Source organism: Bombina bombina, chromosome 4, assembly GCF_027579735.1.
Source record: "Bombina bombina isolate aBomBom1 chromosome 4, aBomBom1.pri, whole genome shotgun sequence".
NCBI lineage: Eukaryota > Metazoa > Chordata > Amphibia > Anura > Bombinatoridae > Bombina > Bombina bombina.
The window spans coordinates 690,715,445-690,740,113 of NC_069502.1; the positions used below are offsets into that span (position 1 = coordinate 690,715,445).

The 24,669-nt window shown below is 42.4% G+C and overlaps 1 protein-coding gene across 1 annotated transcript in view; it reads left to right on the plus strand.

Moving 5' to 3' along the window:
- The window catches only part of SLC16A10 (solute carrier family 16 member 10), a 256,305-nt gene that overhangs the window by 207,819 nt on the left and 23,817 nt on the right, over nt 1-24,669 (plus strand). The window contains exons 3-5 of the mRNA XM_053710863.1: nt 2,592-3,030; nt 8,119-8,262; nt 15,961-16,189. Of these exons, the coding sequence (XP_053566838.1) occupies nt 2,592-3,030; nt 8,119-8,262; nt 15,961-16,189 (812 nt within the window). The remainder of the gene's footprint in view (nt 1-2,591; nt 3,031-8,118; nt 8,263-15,960; nt 16,190-24,669) is intronic.

Genomic DNA, 24,669 nt, shown 5'->3' on the forward strand with positions numbered 1-24,669 from the left:
TCCCTGGACAATCTGTCTCAAGGGATGACGTTCCGCAGACCAGAGTGGGTCATTGTCACGACCGACGCCAGTCTGATGGGCTGGGGCGCGGTCTGGGGATCCCTGAAAGCTCAGGGTCTTTGGTCTCGGGAAGAATCTCTTCTACCGATAAATATTCTGGAACTGAGAGCGATATTCAATGCTCTCAAGGCCTGGCCTCGGCTAGCGAGGACCAAGTTCATACGGTTTCAATCAGACAACATGACAACTGTTGCGTACATCAACCATCAGGGGGGAACAAGGAGTTCCCTAGCGATGGAAGAAGTGACCAAAATCATTCTATGGGCGGAGTCTCACTCCTGCCACCTGTCTGCTATCCACATCCCAGGAGTGGAAAATTGGGAAGCGGATTTTCTGAGTCGTCAGACATTGCATCCGGGGGAGTGGGAACTCCATCCGGAAATCTTTGCCCAAGTCACTCACCTGTGGGGCATTCCAGACATGGATCTGATGGCCTCTCGTCAGAACTTCAAAGTTCCTTGCTACGGGGCCAGATCCAGGGATCCCAAGGCGGCTCTAGTGGATGCCCTAGTAGCACCTTGGACCTTCAAACTAGCTTATGTGTTCCCGCCATTTCCTCTCATCCCCAGGCTGGTAGCCAGGATCAATCAGGAGAGGGCGTCGGTGATCTTGATAGCTCCTGCGTGGCCACGCAGGACTTGGTATGCAGATCTGGTGAATATGTCATCGGCTCCACCTTGGAAGCTACCTTTGAGACGAGACCTTCTTGTTCAGGGTCCGTTCGAACATCCGAATCTGGTTTCACTCCAGCTGACTGCTTGGAGATTGAACGCTTGATTTTATCGAAGCGAGGATTCTCAGATTCTGTTATCGATACTCTTGTTCAGGCCAGAAAGCCTGTAACTAGAAAGATTTACCACAAAATTTGGACTGGCAGCTGTGCCAGATGTTCAAGCCTTTGTTCAGGCTCTGGTTAGAATCAAGCCTGTTTACAAACCTTTGACTCCTCCTTGGAGTCTCAATTTAGTTCTTTCAGTTCTTCAGGGGGTTCCGTTTGAACCCTTACATTCCGTTGATATTAAGTTATTATCTTGGAAAGTGTTGTTTTTAGTTGCGATTTCTTCTGCTAGAAGAGTCTCAGAATTATCTGCTCTGCAGTGTTCTCCTCCTTATCTGGTGTTCCATGCAGATAAGGTGGTTTTACGTACTAAACCTGGTTTTCTTCCAAAAGTTGTTTCTAACAAAAACATTAACCAGGAGATTATCGTACCTTCTCTGTGTCCAAAACCAGTTTCAAAGAAGGAACGTTTGTTGCACAATTTGGATGTTGTTCGCGCTCTAAAATTCTATTTAGATGCTACAAAGGATTTTAGACAAACATCTTCCTTGTTTGTTGTTTATTCAGGTAAAAGGAGAGGTCAAAAAGCAACTTCTACCTCTCTCTCTTTTTGGATTAAAAGCATCATCAGATTGGCTTACGAGACTGCCGGACGGCAGCCTCCCGAAAGAATCACAGCTCATTCCACTAGGGCTGTGGCTTCCACATGGGCCTTCAAGAACGAGGCTTCTGTTGATCAGATATGTAGGGCAGCGACTTGGTCTTCACTGCACACTTTTACCAAATTTTACAAGTTTGATACTTTTGCTTCTTCTGAGGCTATTTTTGGGAGAAAGGTTTTGCAAGCCGTGGTGCCTTCCATTTAGGTGACCTGATTTGCTCCCTCCCTTCATCCGTGTCCTAAAGCTTTGGTATTGGTTCCCACAAGTAAGGATGACGCCGTGGACCGGACACACCTATGTTGGAGAAAACAGAATTTATGTTTACCTGATAAATTTCTTTCTCCAACGGTGTGTCCGGTCCACGGCCCGCCCTGGTTTTTTAATCAGGTCTGATAATTTATTTTCTTTAACTACAGTCACCACGGTACCATATGGTTTCTCCTATGCAAATATTCCTCCTTAACGTCGGTCGAATGACTGGGGTAGGCGGAGCCTAGGAGGGATCATGTGACCAGCTTTGCTGGGCTCTTTGCCATTTCCTGTTGGGGAAGAGAATATCCCACAAGTAAGGATGACGCCGTGGACCGGACACACCGTTGGAGAAAGAAATTTATCAGGTAAACATAAATTCTGTTTTTGAGTTAGTGCTCGATAGATCTGTTAGTTTTTCCCCCCCAATTTGCACTGTCCATTGAAGTCTGTGGGGAGAAGTTAGAGCGGTCGCAATATCTGAAGTCCTGAAGAAACATATTATAAAAAAAACATATACCAATATTATATATAAATACTCACTAAGCTCATTTAGTGAGAGTTATTTATGTTCTTAGCAAAAATATTGCCACACCTCACTGGTGTCACATCAGGGAAGGCTAACTAGTATTTTTGGGCTGTACTGTCTTTTTTTAAGTGTGATCAGACGGATATAGTCTAATAAAGGCAGATTTTAAGATTAAAAGAGGGTTATTTGGGGGGTAACAAAACAAACTATTGTGCTTTTTGTTTATAGTTGAGATGTTTTGTTTTAGATGGTGGAACCTTCTAATCTTTTGTATTCTGTTCACTAACCGTGTTTTTTTCCTCTCTTTCCCCAGCTCGTTGGAGCCTCTGTACTTTACCTATGGAATAATATTTGCCTGCGGCTGTTCCTTTGCTTACCAGCCATCTTTAGTCATTTTGGGCCAATATTTTAAGAAACGCTTAGGACTTGTAAATGGTATTGTTACTGCTGGAAGCAGCTTGTTCACTGTCTCTTTGCCCTTCATTCTGAGTTACCTATTGGAAAATATCGGGTTGTTTAACACCCTCCGTGTGCTATGCATCCTCATGTTCATTCTATTCCTGGCTGGATTCACCTACAAGCCGCTCGGGCCCAAACACAGCCAACTGGAGTTCAGGAAAAATGGCAAATTCAAAATTCCACCTGCAAACAAAATATTCAATTTCTCCATTTTCAAATCTAGGAGTTACTGTATTTGGGCCTTTGGGATTCCAACAGCACTTTTTGGATACTTTGTGCCTTATGTTCATTTAGTAAGTTCAATATCTCCCGAAATAATAATGCAGTCTGGTTATGCCATTTGCTGTTTTTTTTTTTCCATATTGTTTTATTCTAGTTTGCGTCTCTTTTTTGTACTGATCACAGTTTGTGATCCCACTGATACATGCATTATAGAAGCAATACATCAAGTACTAGCAACTTAAAAGGGACATTAAACATGAAATAAATGCATTCAAAGTAAAGATTAGTCTGAGAATAACATGTAGATTTATTTTTTAAAGTTTCATTACCTGTTTTAATATTGACAAAATAAGTGTAAAGTTTTAGTGTCTATAAAACAATGGGAGCTGCCATGTTGTAACTTAGGTTACCTTCTCTGCTGTGGCTAATTAGGGACAGGTATAAATAGGTCACTAGAGTGTGCAGCCAATGGCTGTGTGGAATATAACAGTGTTCTGCAACGCTCACAATTTTAGAATGGAATTACAGGAAAAGGGGACAAAATAAATAATGAAAGTATATTGCAGAGTTTTTTTAATATATACGATTTATCATTTTATATTACCATCTCAAAGTGTTTAATATCCCTATAACAGTGAGATATGAGTGCTAGCTTCTTAAATAGAGATTAAACACTCTCTCCCACAATCCCTAGAGAGGTCATAAAGCAAATTTGTAAATGCTGAATATTGCCTAAAACAGCTATTTGATTTGCAGCATTTGCAGGTTACATAAAATATTATGGCCTAGATTTAGAGTTCGGCGGTAGCCGTCAAAACCAGCGTTAGAGGCTCCTAACGCTGGTTTTGGGCGCCCGCTGGTATTTGGAGTCAGTGATTAAAGGGTCTAACGCTCACTTTTCAGCCGCGACTTTTCCATACCGCAGATCCCCCTACGCCATTTGCGTAGCCTATCTTTTCAATGGGATCTTTCTAACGCTGGTATTTAGAGTCGTTTCTGCAGTGAGCGTTAGAGCTCTAACGACAAGATTCCAGCCGCCTGAAAATAGCAGGAGTTAAGAGCTTTCTGGCTAACGCCGGTTTATAAAGCTCTTAACTACTGTACCCTAAAGTACACTAACACCCATAAACTACCTATGTACCCCTAAACCGAGGTCCCCCCACATCGCCGCCACTCGATTAAAATTTTTAACCCCTAATCTGCCGACCGCCACCTACGTTATACTTATGTACCCCTAATCTGCTGCCCCTAACACCGCCGACCCCTGTATTATATCTATTAACCCCTAACTTGCCCCCCACAACGTCGCCGCAAGCTACTTAAAATAATTAACCCCTAATCTTCCGACCGCAAATCGCCGCCACCTACGTTATCCCTATGTACCCCTAATCTGCTACCCCTAACATCGCCGACCCCTATGTTATATTTATTAACCCCTAATCTGCCCCCCACAACGTCGCCGACACCTACCTACACTTATTAACCCCTAATCTGCCGAGCGGACCTGAGCGCTACTATAATAAAGTTATTAACCCCTAATCCGCCTCACTAACCCTATCATAAATAGTATTAACCCCTAATCTGCCCTCCCTAACATCGCCGACACCTACCTTCAATTATTAACCCCTAATCTGCCGACCGGAGCTCACCGCTATTCTAATAAATGTATTAACCCCTAAAGCTAAGTCTAACCCTAACACTAACACCCCCCTAAGTTAAATATAATTTTTATCTAACGAAATAAATTAACTCTTATTAAATAAATAATTCCTATTTAAAGCTAAATACTTACCTGTAAAATACATCCTAATATAGCTACAATATAAATTATAATTATATTATAGCTATTTTAGGATTAATATTTATTTTACAGGCAACTTTGTAATTATTTTAACCAGGTACAATAGCTATTAAATAGTTAAGAACTATTTAATAGTTACCTAGTTAAAATAATTACAAATTTACCTGTAAAATAAATCCTAACCTAAGATATAATTAAACCTAACACTACCCTATCAATAAAATAATTAAATAAACTACCTACAATTACCTACAATTAACCTAACACTACACTATCAATAAATTAATTAAACACAATTGCTACAAATAAATAAAATTAAATAAACTATCTAAAGTACAAAAAATAAAAAAGAACTAAGTTACAGAAAATAATAAAATATTTACAAACATAAGAAAAATATTACAACAATTTTAAACTAATTACACCTACTCTAAGCCCCCTAATAAAATAACAAAGCCCCCCAAAATAAAAAATTCCCTACCCTATTCTAAAATACAAATATTACAAGCTCTTTTACCTTACCAGCCCTGAACAGGGCCCTTTGCGGGGCATGCCCCAAGAATTTCAGCTCTTTTGCCTGTAAAAAAAAACATACTATACCCCCCCCCCAACATTACAACCCACCACCCACATACCCCTAATCTAACCCAAACCCCCCTTAAATAAACCTAACACTACCCCCCTGATGATCTTCCTACCTTGTCTTCACCATGCCAGGTTCACCGATCCGTCCTGGCTCCAAGATCTTCATCCAACCCAAGCGGGGGCTAGACATCCACTGAAGAAGTCCAGAAGAGGGTCCAAAGTCTTCCTCCTATCCGGCAAGAAGAGGACATCCGGACCGGCAAACATCTTCTCCAAGCGGCATCTTCTATCTTCTTCCATCCGATGACGACCGGCTCCATCTTGAAGACCTCCAGCTCGGATCCATCCTCTTCTTCCGACGACTAGACGACGAATGACGGTTCCTTTAAGGGACGTCATCCAAGATGGCGTCCCTCGAATTCCGATTGGCTGATAGGATTCTATCAGCCAATCGGAATTAAGGTAGGAATTTTCTGATTGGCTGATGGAATCAGCCAATCAGAATCAAGTTCAATCCGATTGGCTGATCCAATCAGCCAATCAGATTGAGCTCGCATTCTATTGGCTGATCGGAACAGCCAATAGAATGCGAGCTCAATCTGATTGGCTGATTGGATCAGCCAATCGGATTGAACTATATTCTGATTGGCTGATTCCATCAGCCAATCAGAAAATTCCTACCTTAATTCCGATTGGCTGATAGAATCCTATCAGCCAATCGGAATTCGAGGGACGCCATCTTGGATGACGTCCCTTAAAGGAACCGTCATTCGTCGTCTAGTCGTCGGAAGAAGAGGATGGATCCGCGCTGGAGGTCTTCAAGATGGAGCCGGTCGTCATCGGATGGAAGAAGATAGAAGATGCCGCTTGGAGAAGATGTTTGCCGGTCCGGATGTCCTCTTCTTGCCGGATAGGAGGAAGACTTTGGACCCTCTTCTGGACTTCTTCAGTGGATGTCTAGCCCCCGCTTGGGTTGGATGAAGATCTTGGAGCCAGGACGGATCGGTGAACCTGGCATGGTGAAGACAAGGTAGGAAGATCATCAGGGGGGTAGTGTTAGGTTTATTTAAGGGGGGTTTGGGTTAGATTAGGGGTATGTGGGTGGTGGGTTGTAATGTTGGGGGGGGGGTATAGTATGTTTTTTTTTACAGGCAAAAGAGCTGAAATTCTTGGGGCATGCCCCGCAAAGGGCCCTGTTCAGGGCTGGTAAGGTAAAAGAGCTTGTAATATTTGTATTTTAGAATAGGGTAGGGAATTTTTTATTTTGGGGGGCTTTGTTATTTTATTAGGGGGCTTAGAGTAGGTGTAATTAGTTTAAAATTGTTGTAATATTTTTCTTATGTTTGTAAATATTTTATTATTTTCTGTAACTTAGTTCTTTTTTATTTTTTGTACTTTAGATAGTTTATTTAATTTTATTTATTTGTAGCAATTGTGTTTAATTAATTTATTGATAGTGTATTGTTAGGTTAATTGTAGGTAATTGTAGGTAGTTTATTTAATTATTTTATTGATAGGGTAGTGTTAGGTTTAATTATATCTTAGGTTAGGATTTATTTTACAGGTAAATTTGTAATTATTTTAACTAGGTAACTATTAAATAGTTCTTAACTATTTAATAGCTATTGTACCTGGTTAAAATAATTACAAAGTTGCCTGTAAAATAAATATTAATCCTAAAATAGGTATAATATAATTATAATTTATATTGTAGCTATATTAGGATTTATTTTACAGGTAAGTATTTAGCTTTAAATAGGAATTATTTATTTAATAAGAGTTAATTTATTTCGTTAGATAAAAATTATATTTAACTTAGGGGGGTGTTAGTGTTAGGGTTAGACTTAGCTTTAGGGGTTAATACATTTATTAGAATAGCGGTGAGCTCCGGTCGGAAGATTAGGGGTTAATAATTGAAGGTAGGTGTCGGCGATGTTAGGGAGGGCAGATTAGGGGTTAATACTATTTATGATAGGGTTAGTGAGGCGGATTAGGGGTTAATAACTTTATTATAGTAGCGCTCAGGTCCGCTCGGCAGATTAGGGGTTAATAAGTGTAGGTAGGTGTCGGCGACGTTGTGGGGGGCAGATTAGGGGTTAATAAATATAACATAGGGGTCGGCGATGTTAGGGCAGCAGATTAGGGGTACATAGGGATAACGTAGGTGGCGGCGGTTTACGGAGCGGCAGATTAGGGGTTAAAAGTGTAATGCAGGGGTCAGCGATAGCGGGGGCGGCAGATTAGGGGTTAATAAGTGTAAGGTTAGGGGTGTTTAGACTCGGGGTACATGTTAGGGTGTTAGGTGCAGACTTAGGAGGTGTTTCCCCATAGGAAACAATGGGGCTGCGTTAGGAGCTGAACGCTGCTTTTTTGCAGGTGTTAGGTTTTTTTTCAGCTCAAACAGCCCCATTGTTTCCTATGGGAGAATCGTGCACGAGCACGTTTTTGATGCCGGCCGCGTCCGTAAGCAACTCTGGTATCGAGAGTTGCATTTGCGGTAAAAATGCTCTACGCTCCTTTTTTGGAGCCTAACGCAGCATTTGTTTGAACTCTCGATACCAGAGTTAAATTTATGGTGCGGCCAGAAAAAAACCCGCGGAGCGTTAACAGCCCTTTTACCGCCGAACTCTAAATCTAGGCCACAATTTGGCCTCTCTAGAGAGTGTGGATAAGTACAATTTTAAGATGAATAAAGTGCACATTTTATTTTAATTAAAATAATAAACAATAACTAAAAAGTAACAGTTTTGTACCTTGTGTTACAATTCCTCAGATTAATCACGTAAAGGAGCGCATTGGAGGAGATGTAAAGGAAGAGGTTCTCTTACTATGTATTGGAGTTACATCAGGAGTTGGCAGGTTAATCTTTGGGAGAGTCGCTGATTACATTCCAGGTGTAAAAAAAGTATATTTACAGGTACTCTTTTATTTTATTCTTTTATTTAGGGGGATCAAATTATTATGGGATGCATTACAAGGGGAGAGCAAAAATATTAGTGCTATTTTGCACCAACATAGTTTGAGGTAAATCAGAAGCGCTTTAGTTAAAGGGACAGTCTAGTCCAAAAAAAACTTTTAGGATTCAGATAGGGATTGTAATTTTAAACAACTTTCCAATTTACTTGTATCACCAATGTTGCTTTGTTCTTTCGGTATTCTTAGTTGAAATTTAAACCTAGGAGGTTCATATGCTAATTTCTTAAACCTTGAAGGCCGCCTCTTATCTGAATGCATTTTTACAGTTTTTCAATACTAGGGTGTTAGTTCATGTGTGACATATAGATAACACTGTGCTCACGCATGTGGAGTTAACTGGGAGTCAGCACTGATTGGCTAAAATGCAAGTCTGTCAAAAGAACTGAAATAAGGGGGCAGTCTGCAGAGGGTTAGATACAAGGTAATTACAGAGGGAAACATGTTTTAATATAGCTGTGCTGACTATGCAAAACTAGGGAATGGGTAATAAAGGAATTATCTATGTTTTAAAACAATCAAAATTCCTGTGTACACTGTCTCTTTAATTATTTTTTCCATTGACTTGTAATACCAAATTATGCGTTATTCTTAGCATGGCTCCAAGCACAAGATAACACATCCTGCCATTGTGCTCCACTTGTAATCTAGGCCTATAAGTTTATTAAATGTGTATTAAGATAAGAATGTAATGAGTTGCTTGTAACCTCTAGGTGGAGTGGTTTTTTTTTGTTTGTTTGTTTTTTAAGAAAAAACGTCTACATGGCAGTTTGTGAACCACTTGTGGTTTGCAGAGTATTTTTTTCATTTGCAGTTCATTGTCTTGTATATTCTAGTTAGGAATGCACAATATAATGATGTTAATATATAATTAATAATAGTATTACTATTTATTTATATAACTATAAGAAGAATTATGCAGAAAAGTTGTGGAAGGGAAATATAGAGCATGTAGGGAAAAAATAATTATACAGAAATAGTCACAGGTGCTCATTATATAAGTAGCATATTTTTAATTAACAAAATGATCCTTCATATTACTTGACCTTTTGCCTGAAAATATTTCTCCAACATAGGTGTGTCCGGTCCACGGCGTCATCCTTACTTGTGGGATATTCTCTTCCCCAACAGGAAATGGCAAAGAGCCCAGCAAAGCTGGTCACATGATCCCTCCTAGGCTCCGCCTACCCCAGTCATTCTCTTTGCCGTTGTACAGGCAACATCTCCACGGAGATGGCTTAGAGTTTTTTAGTGTTTAACTGTAGTTTTTCATTATTCAATCAAGAGTTTGTTATTTTCAAATAGTGCTGGTACGTACTATTTACTCAGAAACAGAAAAGAGATGAAGAATTCTGTTTGTATGAGGAAAATGATTTTAGCAACCGTAACTAAAATCCATGGCTGTTCCACACAGGACTGTTGAGAGCAATTAACTTCAGTTGGGGGAACAGAGTGCAGTCTCTTACTGCTTGAGGTATGACACATTCTAACAAGACGATGTAATGCTGGAAGCTGTCATTTTCCCTATGGGATCCGGTAAGCCATGTTTATTACGATTGTAAATAAGGGCTTCACAAGGGCTTATTTAAACTGTAGACTTTTTCTGGGCTAAATCGATTGATTATTAACACATATTTAGCCTTGAGGAATCATTTTATCTGGGTATTTTGATATAATAATATCGGCAGGCACTGTTTTAGACACCTTATTCTTTAGGGGCTTTCCCAAAGCATAGGCAGAGTCTCATTTTCGCGCCGGTGTTGCGCACTTGCTTTTGAGAGGCATGGCATGCAGTCGCATGTGAGAGGAGCTCTGATACTTATAAAAGACTTCTGAAGGCGTCATTTGGTATCGTATTCCCCTTTGGGTTTGGTTGGGTCTCAGCAAAGCAGATACCAGGGACTGTAAAGGGGTTTAAAGCTTAAAACGGCTCCGGTTCCGTTATTTTAAGGGTTAAAGCTTCCAAAATTGGTGTGCAATATTTTCAAAGCTTTAAGACGCTGTGGTGAAAATTTGGTGAATTTTGAACAATTCCTTCATGTTTTTTCGCAATTGCAGTAATAAAGTGTGTTCAGTTTAAAATTTAAAGTGACAGTAACGGTTTTATTTTAAAACGTTTTTTGTACTTTCTGATCAAGTTTATGCCTGTTTAACATGTCTGAGCTACCAGATAGACTGTGTTCTGAATGTGGGGAAGCCAGAATTCCTATTCATTTAAATAAATGTGATTTATGTGATAATGACAATGATGCCCAAGATGATTCCTCAAGTGAGGGGAGTAAGCATGGTACTGCATCATTCCCTCCTTCGTCTACACGAGTCTTGCCCACTCAGGAGGCCCCTAGTACATCTAGCGCGCCAATACTCCTTACTATGCAACAATTAACGGCTGTAATGGATAATTCTGTCAAAAACATTTTAGCCAAAATGAACCCTTGCCAGCGTAAGCGTGGCTGCTCTGTTTTAGTTACTGAAGAGCATGACGACGCTGATATTAATATCTCTGAAGGGCCCCTAACCCAATCTGAGGGGGCCAGGGAGGTTTTGTCTGAGGGAGAAATTACTGATTTAGGGAACATTTCTCAGCAGGCTGAATCTGATGTGATTACATTTAAATTTAAATTGGAACATCTCCGCATTTTGCTTAAGGAGGTATTATCCACTCTGGATGATTGTGAAAATTTAGTCATCCCAGAGAAACTATGTAAAATGGACAAGTTCTTAGAGGTGCCGGGGCTCCCAGAAGCTTTTCCTATACCCAAGCGGGTGGCGGACATTGTTAATAAAGAATGGGAAAGGCCCGGTATTCCTTTCGTCCCTCCCCCCATATTTAAAAAATTGTTTCCTATGGTCGACCCTAGAAAGGACTTATGGCAGTCAGTCCCCAAGGTCGAGGGAGCGGTTTCTACTTTAAACAAACGCACCACTATTCCCATAGAGGATAGTTGTGCTTTCAAAGATCCTATGGATAAAAAATTAGAAGGTTTGCTTAAAAAGATGTTTGTTCAGCAGGGTTACCTTCTACAACCCATTTCATGCATTGTCCCTGTCACTACTGCCGCATATTTCTGGTTTGATGAACTGCTTAAGGTGCTCGATAGTGACTCTCCTCCTTATGAGGAGATTATGGACAGAATCAATGCTCTCAAATTGGCTAATTCTTTCACTCTAGACGCCTCTTTGCAATTGGCTAAGTTAGCGGCTAAGAACTCTGGGTTTGCTATTGTGGCGCGCAGAGCGCTTTGGTTGAAATCTTGGTCGGCTGATGCGTCTTCCAAGAACAAGCTACTAAACATTCCTTTCAAGGGGAAAACGTTGTTTGGTCCTGACTTGAAAGAGATTATCTCTGATATCACTGGGGGTAAGGGCCACGCCCTTCCTCAGGATCGGCCTTTCAAGGCAAAAACTAGACCTAATTTTCGTCCCTTTCGTAAAAACGGACCAGCCCAAGGTGCTACGTCCTCTAAGCAAGAGGGTAATACTTCTCAGGCCAAGCCAGCTTGGAGACCAATGCAAGGCTGGAACAAGGGAAAGCAGGCCAAGAAACCTGCCACTGCTACCAAGACAGCATGAAATATTGGCCCCCGATCCGGGACCGGATCTGGTGGGGGGCAGACTCTCTCTCTTCGCTCAGGCTTGGGCAAGAGATGTTCTGGATCCTTGGGCGCTAGAAATAGTCTCCCAGGGTTATCTTCTGGAATTCAAGGGACTTCCCCCAAGGGGGAGGTTCCACAGGTCGCAGTTGTCTTCAGACCACATAAAAAGACAGGCGTTCTTACATTGTGTAGAAGACCTGTTAAAAATGGGAGTGATTCATCCTGTTCCATTAAGAGAACAAGGGATGGGGTTCTACTCCAATCTGTTCATAGTTCCCAAAAAAGAGGGAACGTTCAGACCAATCCTAGATCTCAAGATCTTAAACAAATTTCTCAAGGTCCCATCGTTCAAGATGGAAACCATTCGAACTATCCTTCCTTCCATCCAGGAAGGTCAATTCATGACCACGGTGGATTTAAAGGATGCGTATCTACATATTCCTATCCACAAGGAACATCATCGGTTCCTAAGGTTTGCATTCCTGGACAAACATTACCAGTTCGTGGCGCTTCCTTTCGGATTAGCCACTGCTCCAAGGATTTTCACAAAGGTACTAGGGTCCCTTCTAGCGGTGCTAAGACCAAGGGGCATTGCAGTAGTACCTTACCTGGACGACATTCTGATTCAAGCGTCGTCCCTTCCTCAAGCAAAGGCTCACACGGACATTGTCCTGGCCTTTCTCAGATCTCACGGCTGGAAAGTGAACGTGGAAAAGAGTTCTCTATCCCCGTCAACAAGGGTTCCCTTCTTGGGAACAATTATAGACTCCTTAGAAATGAGGATCTTTCTAACAGAGGCCAGAAAAACAAAGCTTCTGGACTCTTGTCGGATACTTCATTCCGTTCCTCTTCCTTCCATAGCTCAGTGCATGGAAGTGATCGGGTTGATGGTGGCGGCGATGGACATAGTTCCTTTTGCGCGCATTCATCTAAGACCATTACAACTGTGCATGCTCAGTCAGTGGAATGGGGACTATACAGACTTGTCTCCGAAGATACAAGTAAATCAGAGGACCAGAGACTCACTCCGTTGGTGGCTGTCCCTGGACAATCTGTCTCAAGGGATGATGTTCCACAGACCAGAGTGGGTCATTGTCACGACCGACGCCAGTCTGATAGGCTGGGGCGCGGTCTGGGGATCCCTGAAAGCTCAGGGTCTTTGGTCTCGGGAAGAATCTCTTCTACCGATAAATATTCTGGAACTGAGAGCGATATTCAATGCGCTCCAGGCCTGGCCCCAGCTTGCGAGGACCAGGTTCATTCGGTTTCAATCAGACAACATGACGACTGTTGCGTACATCAACCATCAGGGGGGAACAAGGAGTTCCCTAGCGATGGAAGAAGTAACCAAAATTATTCTTTGGGCGGAGTCTCACTCCTGCCACCTGTCTGCTATCCACATCCCAGGAGTGGAAAATTGGGAAGCGGATTTTCTGAGTCGTCAGACATTGCATCCGGGGGAGTGGGAACTCCATCCGGAAATCTTTGCCCAAGTCACTCACCTGTGGGGCATTCCAGACATGGATCTGATGGCCTCTCGTCAGAACTTCAAAGTTCCTTGCTACGGGGCCAGATCCAGGGATCCCAAGGCGGCTCTAGTGGATGCACTAGTAGCACCTTGGACCTTCAAACTAGCTTATGTGTTCCCGCCATTTCCTCTCATCCCCAGGCTGATAGCCAGGATCAAGCAGGAGAGGGCGTCGGTGATCTTGATAGCTCCTGCGTGGCCACGCAGGACTTGGTATGCAGATCTGGTGAATATGTCATCGGCTCCACCTTGGAAGCTACCTTTGAGACGAGACCTTCTTGTTCAGGGTCCGTTCGAACATCCGAATCTGGTTTCACTCCAGCTGACTGCGTGGAGATTGAACGCTTGATTTTATCGAAGCGAGGATTCTCAGATTCTGTGATCGATACTCTTGTTCAGGCCAGAAAGCCTGTGACTAGAAAGATTTACCACAAAATTTGGAAAAAATATATCTGTTGGTGTGAATCTAAAGGATTCCCTTGGGACAAGGTTAAGATTCCTAGGATTCTATCCTTCCTTCAAGAAGGATTGGAAAAAGGATTATCGGCAAGTTCCCTGAAGGGACAGATTTCTGCCTTGTCGGTATTACTTCACAAAAAGCTGGCAGCTGTGCCAGATGTTCAAGCCTTTGTTCAGGCTCTGGTTAGAATCAAGCCTGTTTACAAACCTTTGACTCCTCCTTGGAGTCTCAATTTAGTTCTTTCAGTTCTTCAGGGGGTTCCGTTTGAACCCTTACATTCCGTTGATATTAAGTTATTATCTTGGAAAGTTTTGTTTTTAGTTGCGATTTCTTCTGCTAGAAGAGTCTCAGAATTATCTGCTCTGCAGTGTTCTCCTCCTTATCTGGTGTTCCATGCAGATAAGGTGGTTTTACGTACTAAACCTGGTTTTCTTCCAAAAGTTGTTTCTAACAAAAACATTAACCAGGAGATTATCGTACCTTCTCTGTGTCCGAAACCAGTTTCAAAGAAGGAACGTTTGTTGCACAATTTGGATGTTGTTCGCGCTCTAAAATTCTATTTAGATGCTACAAAGGATTTTAGACAAACATCTTCCTTGTTTGTTGTTTATTCAGGTAAAAGGAGAGGTCAAAAAGCAACTTCTACCTCTCTCTCTTTTTGGATTAAAAGCATCATCAGATTGGCTTACGAGACTGCCGGACGGCAGCCTCCCGAAAGAATCACAGCTCATTCCACTAGGGCTGTGGCTTCCACATGGGCCTTCAAGAACGAGGCTTCTGTTGATCAGATATGTAGGGCAGCGACTTGGTCTTCACTGCACACTTTTACCAAATTTTACAAGTTTGATACTTTTGCTTCTTCTGAGGCTATTTTTGGGAGAAAGGTTTTGCAAGCCGTGGTGCCTTCCATTTAGGTGACCTGATTTGCTCCCTCCCTTCATCCGTGTCCTAAAGCTTTGGTATTGGTTCCCACAAGTAAGGATGACGCCGTGGACCGGACACACCTATGTTGGAGAAAACAGAATTTATGTTTACCTGATAAATTTCTTTCTCCAACGGTGTGTCCGGTCCACGGCCCGCCCTGGTTTTTTTAATCAGGTCTGATATTTTATTTTCTTTAACTACAGTCACCACGGTACCATATGGTTTCTCCTATGCAAATATTCCTCCTTAACGTCGGTCGAATGACTGGGGTAGGCGGAGCCTAGGAGGGATCATGTGACCAGCTTTGCTGGGCTCTTTGCCATTTCCTGTTGGGGAAGAGAATATCCCACAAGTAAGGATGACGCCGTGGACCGGACACACCGTTGGAGAAAGAAATTTATCAGGTAAACATAAATTCTGTTTTTTAGCCACTTACAGGCAGCAGCAACAGGTGGTCTTTTTTTCTCAATTTGTACTGGATTCTAGTTCAAGTTCTCTATATGTATATTTCAATCTTGACGAATAGCCAAGAATGGGTGGGCTGAATTCTCAAAGTGAGCCCACCCATATACAAACCTAATAGGTTAACATAATTAGCCAATCAAATCCTTAAAAAAATTATATATAAGAGGGAACCACTACAACCAGAACACGACTGTGAACAGAACCAGTTGCTGCTGGACAGAAGAATTTAAAATATCAGTTTGATAGGTAATTTTAAGGGTCATGACATTTTTTTAGGACATTTTTGGACTTTTTGGAGATAGGTGGGGTATATGAGATCGGGGTACTTATGGGGGATGTAAATATATGGCCCACAGCACGAAATTAGAACAGTTTTAGAGGGACAAGTCATTTTATAGTTTGTTAGTACATACATACTTCTTTTTAAAAATATGAGCGCCATGGTCAAATGTATTTTTAGTGTTAATATAAAGTATAAAACACAATGCCATTCAGCTAAAATTATACATACTGTTGGCCACTGTTTTTTTTCCTCTGTAATTTCTGATTGGAGGCTTTTTAATTGAAATGAATGTGTTCGCAAATGGCAAGACTCTTGTTGACACTAATGAATGTATTATATCTGTATTCACAAACTGAGTAACATACAGTATAAACTTTTGTCTACAGGTCGTTTCCTTCTTTTTCATTGGTCTTATGTCAATGATGATTCCGGTTTGCCATAACTTTGGGGGGCTGATTGCTGTTTGTCTCTTTATGGGCTTATTTGATGGTTGCTTCATATGCATTATGGCACCAATTGCATTTGAACTTGTCGGACCAGAGAATGTCTCTCAAGCCATTGGGTTTTTGCTTGGCTTTATGTCCATTCCAATGACTGTGGGCCCACCAATTGCAGGTAAATATGTGATTTTATATATACATGTCATTATTTTATGTTGTCTACATCCTAACAGAGTTTCTCAATAATAATTATTCTGTTACTGTATAATTCAGTAAATGTATAACACTTAAATAAATCAATACAAGATATAAATGTATTTGCTGTGAATTTTAGGAAACAATGTTAGATATAAAGGTTGTACATTGTTTATTTTAGCCTAGAAAATGCACTAAAATACAATAAAGTGTTATAAGAAGGAATTACCTTCTCTTTTGATAAATTTGCTACATTGTTTGGCATAATAGGCCAAAATAGCTACAAAGATAGTTGCTTAGATTTTGACTTTTAAGAAAGAAACCCAGACTAGAATAAGACGGTGTGCTGTGTTAATATATTTGTGTGATAAATTGCTTTATGATAGATAATATATAGATAATATGTATCAATGTCCCTTTATATCTATATATTTTTCAATTATCGGTATGCATATAACACAGTTTCTAGGGTGCTATTTTAAAGTAGAGCAGCATTTCCATCCTTTTCTCATAAGGTGCTACATCTGATTTTTTTTTATGACTTGGGATCCATGTTTTTATGAGTAAACCACCTTCAATATCTGACTGGCAATGTGGTGAAGTGATGTACCTGTCTTATCATGTTGATACAATGATGTTGATATAATTTCTCTTGTAAGGTGTATCCAGTCCACGGATCATCCATTACTTGTGGGATATTCTCCTTCCCAACAGGAAGCTGCAAGAGGATCACCCACAGCAGAGCTGTCTATATAGCTCCTCCCCTAACTGCCACTACCAGTCATTCTCTTGCAGCTCTCGACAACATAGGAAGTAGCTAGAGAGATGTGGTGAATTTATGTAGTTTATCTTCAATCAAAAGTTTATTATTTTCAAATGGTACCGGAGTTGTACTGTTTTAGCCTCAGGCAGAAAGTTGAAGAAGAGTCTGCCTGTGGTTTTTGATGATCTTAGCAGGTTGTAACTAAGATCCATTGCTGTTCTCACACATAACTGAAGAGATGAGGTAACTTCAGCTGGGGGAATGGCGTGCAGGGTCTCCTGCTATGAGGTATGTGCAGTTTAAATTTTTCTAGAGAAATGAATATGCTAGAAAATGCTGTTAATACCGGATTTATTTAAGGTAAGCCTGATAACAGTGATTTAATAACGACTAGTATTATGCTTGCTGTAAAAGGTAATATTCGTATTACTTTCGCACATTACTGAAAATAAGATAACGTTTGCTGGAAGTGTTTAAACGTTTTTTTCTACATATTGGTGATAAAACTTTATTGGGGCCCAGTTTTTTCCACATGGCTGCCTAGATTTTGCCTAGGGATAGTTTTTTATGGCCCTCTCACTGTGAGTACAGGTTGGGAGGGGCCTAATTTCAGGCCTAAATCGTGCAGTAGTTTTTGCAGCTTGAGACTTCCAGCTTCCCTGAAGGAGTCCCCTGAACACTTAGGACCTCTACAAAGGGTTTTTGTGCCTTCAAAAGTCGTTGTATGGGCAGGTAGGGCCACAACAGAGCTGTGGCAGTTTGTTGTGACTGTTAAAAAACGTTTATATCGTTTTTTTGATCCGGTTTTGAAACTAAGGGGTTAATCATCCATTTGCAAGTGGGTGCAATGCTCTGTTAGTCTATTATACACACTGTAAAAATTTTGTAAGATTTACTGCTTTTTATCACTGTTTTTCAATTTCTGACAAAAATTGTTTATCTTAAAGGCACAGTACCGTTTTTATTTTTTGCTTGTTTACATTTATCAAAGTGTTTTCCAAGCTTGCTGGTCTCATTGCTAGTCTGTTTAAACATGTCTGACATAGAGGAAACTTCTTGTTCATTATGTTTAGAAGCCATTGTGGAACCCCCTCTTAGAATGTGTACCAAATGTACTGATTTTATTTTAAGTTATAAAGATCATATTCTGTCTTTAAAAGATTTATCACCAGAGGAAATTGACAAGGGGGAAGTTATGCCGACTAACTCGCCCCACATGTCAGAACCTTTGACTGCCGCTCAAGTGGCGCCAAGTACATCTAGTGCGCCCATGGCGTTTACTTTACAAGACATGGCGGCAGTTATGGATCATACCCTTACAGCGGTATTGTCCAAACTACCAGGGTTACAAGGAAGGCGAGACAGCTCTGGGACTAGAAAAAATACAGAGCTCTCTGACGTTTTAGTAGCTATGTCTGATATCCCCTCACAATATGCAGAAGCTGAGGCAGGAGAGCTTCTTTCTGTGGGTGATTTTTCTGACTCAGGGAAGATGCTTCAACCTGATTCTGATATGTCTACATTTAAATTTAAGCTTAAACACCTCCGCGTGTTGCTCAGGGAGGTTTTAGCTACTCTGGATGACTGTGACACCATTATAGTGCCAGAGAAATTGTGTAGATTGGATAAATACTATGCAGTGCCTGTTTACACTGATGTTTTTCCAATACCTAAAAGGTTTTCAGAAATTATTACTAAGGATTGGGATAGACCAGGTGTACCGTTCTCTCCCCCTCCTATTTTTAAGAAAATGTTTCCAATAGATGCAGCTACACGGGACTTATGGCAAACGGTCCCTAAGGTGTAGGGAGCAGTTTCTACCCTAGCTAAGCGTACAACTATTCCCGTCGAGGACAGTTGTGCTTTCCTAGATCCAATGGATAAAAGTTAGAGGGTTACCTTAAGAAAATGTTTATTCAACAAGGTTTTATTCTCCAGCCTCTTGCATGCATTGCCCCGGTCACTGCTGCTGCGGCCTTCTGGTTTGAGTCTCTGGAAGAGGCCTTACAGGTAGAAACTCCATTGGATAATATACTTGACAAGCTTAAAGTGCTTAAGCTAGCCAATTCATTTGTTTCTGACGCCGTTGTTCATTTAACCAAACTAACGGCTAAGAACTCAGGTTTTGCTATACAGGCGCGTAGGGCGCTATGGCTTAAATCCTGGTCAGCTGACGTTACTTCAAAGTCTAAGCTTCTCAACATTCCCTTCAAGGGGCAGACCCTATTCGGGCCTGGACTGAAGGAGATCATTTCTGATATTACTGGAGGAAAAGGTCATGCCCTTCCTCAGGATAGGTCTAATAAATTAAGGACCAAACAAACTAATTTTCGTGCCTTTCGAAACTTTAAGACGAGCGCGGCATCAACTCCCTCTAATGCAAAACAAGAGGGAAATTTTGCCCAGTCCAAGCCGGTCTGGAGACCTAACCAGGCCTGGAACAAAGGTAAGCAGGCCAAGAAGCCTGCTGCTGCCTCTAAGACAGCATGAAAGATCAGCCCCCGATCCGGTAACGGATCTAGTAGGGGGCAGACTTTCTCTCTTCGCCCAGGCTTGGGCAAGAGATGTCCAGGATCCCTGGGCGTTGGAAATTGTGTCCCAGGGATATCTTCTGGACTTCAAAGCTTCTTCCCCAAAAGGAAGATTTCACCTCTCACAATTATCTGCAGACCAGATAAAGAGAGAGGCATTCTTACATTGTGTTCAAGACCTCCTAGTTATGGGAGTGATCCACCCAGTTCCAAAGGAGGAACAGGGGCAAGGCTTCTATTCAAATCTCTTTGTCGTTCCCAAGAAAGAGGGAATCTTCAGACCAATCTTAGATCTCAAGATCCTAAACCTATGATCCAGGAGGGTCAATACATGACTACCGTGGCCCTTAAAGGATGCTTATCTTCACATTCCGATACAAAGATCATCATCGGTTTCTCAGGTTCGCCTTCCTAGACAGGCATTACCAGTTTGTGGCTCTTCCCTTTGGGTTAGCTACGGCACCAAGAATCTTTACGAAGGTTCTGGGGTCACTTCTGGCGGTCCTAAGGCCACAGGGCATAGCAGTAGCCCCTTACTTAGACGACATTCTGATACAGGCGTCGAATTTCCAAATTGCCAAGTCCCATACGGACATTGTTCTGGCATTCCTGAGGTCTCATGGGTGGAAAGTGAACGAAAAGAAGAGTTATCTATCCCCTCTCACAAGAGTTTCCTTCCTGGGAACTCTGATAGATTCTGTAGAAATGAGGATTTACCTGACAGAGGACAGGTTGTCAAAACTTCTAAATTCCTGCCGTGTTCTTTATTATACTTCTCGCCCTTCGGTGGCTCAGTGTATGGAAGTAATTGGCTTAATGGTAGCGGCAATGGACATAGTTCCGTTTGCCCGCCTACATCTCAGACCGCTGCAACTCTGCATGCTCAGTCAGTGGAATGGGGATTACACAGATTTGTCCCCTCTACTAAATCTGGATCAAGAGACCAGGGATTCTCTTCTCTGGTGGCTATCTCGGGTCCATCTGTCCAAAGGTATGACCTTCCGCAGGTCAGATTGGACAATAGTAACAACAGATGCCAGCCTTCTGGGCTGGGGTGCAGTCTGGAACTCTCTGAAGGCTCAGGGGTTGTGGACTCAAGAGGAGGCACTCCTTCCAATAAACATTCTGGAACTAAGAGCGATATTCAATGCTCTTCAGGCTTGGCCTCAGCTAGCGGCAGTGAGGTTCATCAGATTTCAGTAGGACAACATCACGACTGTAGCTTACATCAACCATCAAGGGGGAACAAGGAGTTCCCTAGCGATGTTGGAGGTTTCAAAGATAATTCAATGGGCAGAGAGTCACTCTTGCCATCTATCAGCTATCCATATCCCAGGAGTAGAGAACTGGGAGGCAGATTTTCTAAGTCGTCAGACTTTTCATCCGGGGGAGTGGGAGCTCCATCCGGAGGTGTTTGCACAGTTGATTCAACGTTGGGGCAAACCAGAACTGGATCTCATGGCGTCTCGCCAGAACGCCAAGCTTCCTTGTTACGGATCCAGGTCCAGGGATCCCAAGGCAGCGCTGATAGATGCTCTAGCAGTGCCTTGGTCCTTCAACCTGGCTTATGTGTTTCCACCGTTTCCTCTGCTCCCTCGTCTGATTGCCAAGATCAAACAGGAGAGAGCATCGGTAATTTTGATAGCACCTGCGTGGCCACGCAGGACTTGGTATGCAGATCTGGTGGACATGTCATCCTTTCCACCATGGACTCTGCCTCTGAGGCAGGACCTTCTTCTTCAGGGTCCTTTCAACCATCCAAATCTAATTTCTCTGCAGCTTGACTGCTTGGAGATTGAATGCTTGATTTTATCAAAGCGTGGTTTCTCCGAGTCGGTCATTGATACCTTAATACAGGCGCGAAAGCCTGTCACCATGAAAATCTATCATAAGATATGGTGTAAATATCTTCATTGGTGTGAATCCAAAGGTTACTCATGGACTAAGGTCAGGATTCCTAGGATATTATCTTTTCTCCAAGAAGGATTGGAGAAGGGTTTGTCAGCTAGTTCCTTAAAAGGACAGATTTCTGCTCTGTCTATTTTTTTGCACAAACGTCTGTCTGAGGTTCCAGACGTGCAGGCGTTTTGTCAGGCTTTAGTCAGAATCAAGCCTGTGTTTAAACCTGTTGCTCAGCCTTGGAGTTTAAATTTAGTTCTTAAGATTCTTCAAGGGTACCAAACCTGTTTTTTTACCTAAGGTGGTATCTAATAAAAATATCAATCAGGAGATTGTTGTACCGTCACTGTGTCCTAATCCTTCTTCAAAGGAGGAACGTCTTTTACACAATCTTGACGTGGTTCGTGCTTTAAAGTTTTATTTACAAGCTACTAAAGATTTTCGTCAAACATCTGCATTGTTTGTTGTCTACTCTGGACAGAGGAGAGGCCAAAAGGCTTCGGCAACCTCTCTTTCTTTTTGGCTAAGGAGTATAATACGCTTAGCTTATGAGACTGCTGGCCAGCAGCCTCCTGAAAGGATTACAGCTCATTCTACTAGAGCGGTAGCTTCCACATGGGCTTTTAAAAATGAGGCTTCTGTTGAACAGATTTGTAAGGCGGCGACTTGGTCTTCGCTTCATACTTTTTCAAAGTTCTATAAATTTGATACTTTTGCTTCTTCGGAGGCTATTTTGGGGAGAAAGGTCTTGCAGGCAGTGGTGCCTTCCGTTTAAGCGCCTGCCTTGTCCCTCCCTTCATCCGTGTCCTATAGCTTTGGTATTGGTATCCCACAAGTAATGGATGATCCGTGGACTGGATACACCTTACAAGAGAAAACATAATTTATGCTTACCTGATAAATTTATTTCTCTTGTGGTGTATGCAGTCCACGGCCCGCCCTGTCATTTTAAGGCAGGTGTTTTTTATTTTTAAACTACAGTCACCTCTGCACCCTATAGTTTCTCCTTTCTCTTGCTTGTCTTCGGTTGAATGACTGGTAGTGGCAGTTAGGAGAGGAGCTATATAGACAGCTCTGCTGTGGGTGATCCTCTTGCAGCTTCCTGTTGGGAAGGAGAATATCCCACAAGTAATGGATGATCCGTGGACTGGATACACCACAAGAGAAATACATTTATCAGGTAAGCATAAATTATGTTTTTTTTTTGTCTGCTGCATCTCTATCAGTACACATTATTATCATTTCTTTCCTAAGATATGGTGAGTCCACGGCGTCATCGATTACTGTTGGGAATATCACTCCTGGCCAGCAGGAGGAGGCAAATAGCACCACAGCCAAGCTGTTAAGTATCACTCCCCTACACACAAACCCCAGTCATTCTTTTTGCCTTCGGTGCAAGGAGGAGGTGAAGTTTTGGTGTCTGAAGAAAATTGGATTCATCTCACTTCAATCAAGATTTTATTATTTTATTTTAGAAAGCCAGAGTAGGTTTGCTCTGATCTTTCCTTTTCAAGATTGGGTCTAGCTGTGCTCCACATTAGTCTCTTTAGTAGAGCAGTGGTGGCTTTAAAGCAGTTAGGAACTTGTGAAGTGGGCTTCACTGCGTTTTCCCAACATGTTGCTGCCCTGATATAAAAACCCAGAGTAGGTTTACTCTGTTCTTTCTTTTTCCACAGGTCCCTGTGAGAAGTGGTGTCCTTCCATACCATGAGAGCTGTCTTCTTGCCGGACAGCTGGAGATGCAGGTAAGTGCCTTTTGTCCTTTGGGGGTCTGAAAGAGGCTGGCACTTAAAGGGTTAACCTTGTTCAGGATGCATCATTTTGGGGACTAGTATCCTGGGTTCAGGATCGTGTTAAGGCAGTGGCAGGCACTAGGTTGCATGTGAACTAGAGACATGGGGTTAAACTTCTTTTATTGATAGGAAGAGTTAACCCCATTTCTTTCTTAACACAGGGAGAGTTCACAGCTGTATTCATTACTTGTGGGAATACAGAACCTGGCCACCAGGAGGTGGCAAAGACACCCCAGCCAAAGGCTTAAATACCTCCCCTATTTTCCTCATCCCCCAGTCATTCTTTGCCTTTTGTCACAGGAGGTTGGCAGACAAGTGTCGGAAGATTGGAGTAGTCTCTTATGTAGGGTAGTACTCTTCGAAATGGGACTGGAGTTTTAAGTAGTTCTGTCAGCCTCTCAGTGAGAGCATGGGTGAAAGTTAGAGTCCGGAGATGCAGGGGAAGTTCTTCTGCGAAACCATCCCGACTCATCATTAACATTAACGGCGATCACTCAGATCTATCCCAACAGATCTCTCTGGACAACCGAGTGAGGGAATCCCTCTCTTGGTGGATCCGTCCGGGACAGCTGGCCCAAGGGACATCCTTCTTGAGGCCATCCTGGGAGATTGTGACCTCGGACGCAAGTCTATCAGGATAGGGAGCTGTTTGGTGTGCCAGATGGGCACAGGGCAGGTGGACTCGAGAGGAGTCGACTCTAACAATTAATATTCTGGAACTTCGAGTGATATTCAACGCTCTGAGGGCTTGGCCCCACCTAGGGTAGTCTTGATTCATTAGATTCCAGTTGGAAAACATTACCTCTGTGGCTTACATAAGCCATCAGGAGGGAACGAGAAGCTCCCTAGCCATGAGGGAAGTATCTTGGATTCTGGAATGGGCAGAGACTCACAATTGTTCGCTCTCAGTGATCCACATTCCGGGTGTGGACAACTGGGAAGCGGATTTTCTCAGCAGACAATCATTTTATCCAGGGGAATGGTCTCTCCATCCCGAGGTGTTTGCGGAGATCTGCAGCAGATGGGGGACGCCAGAGATAGATCTCATGGCATCCGGACTCAACTTAAGGCTAGCCAGATACGGGTGCATCAAACAGGAGCAAGCTTCGACCATTCCGATTGCTCTGTTGTGGCCGTGGAGGACGTGGTTTGTGAATCTGGTGGGGATGTCATCGTCTCCTCCTTGGAGGTTGCCCTGTCGCAGAGATCTGCTGGTTCAGGGTCCTTTCTACACCAAAATCTCAATTCTCTGAGGCTGACTGCATGGAGATTGAACGCTTAGTCTTGGCCAAGAGAGGTTTTTCTGATTATTGATACTCTCATCCAGGCCAGGAAGCCAATCACTCGTTGCATCTATCATAAGGTGTGGACGATCTACTTATCCTGGTGTGAGGAACGTGGATATCCCTGGCACAAGGTTAGGGTATCCAGGATTCTGGCCTTTCTCCAGGATGGACTGGATAAGGGTCTTGCC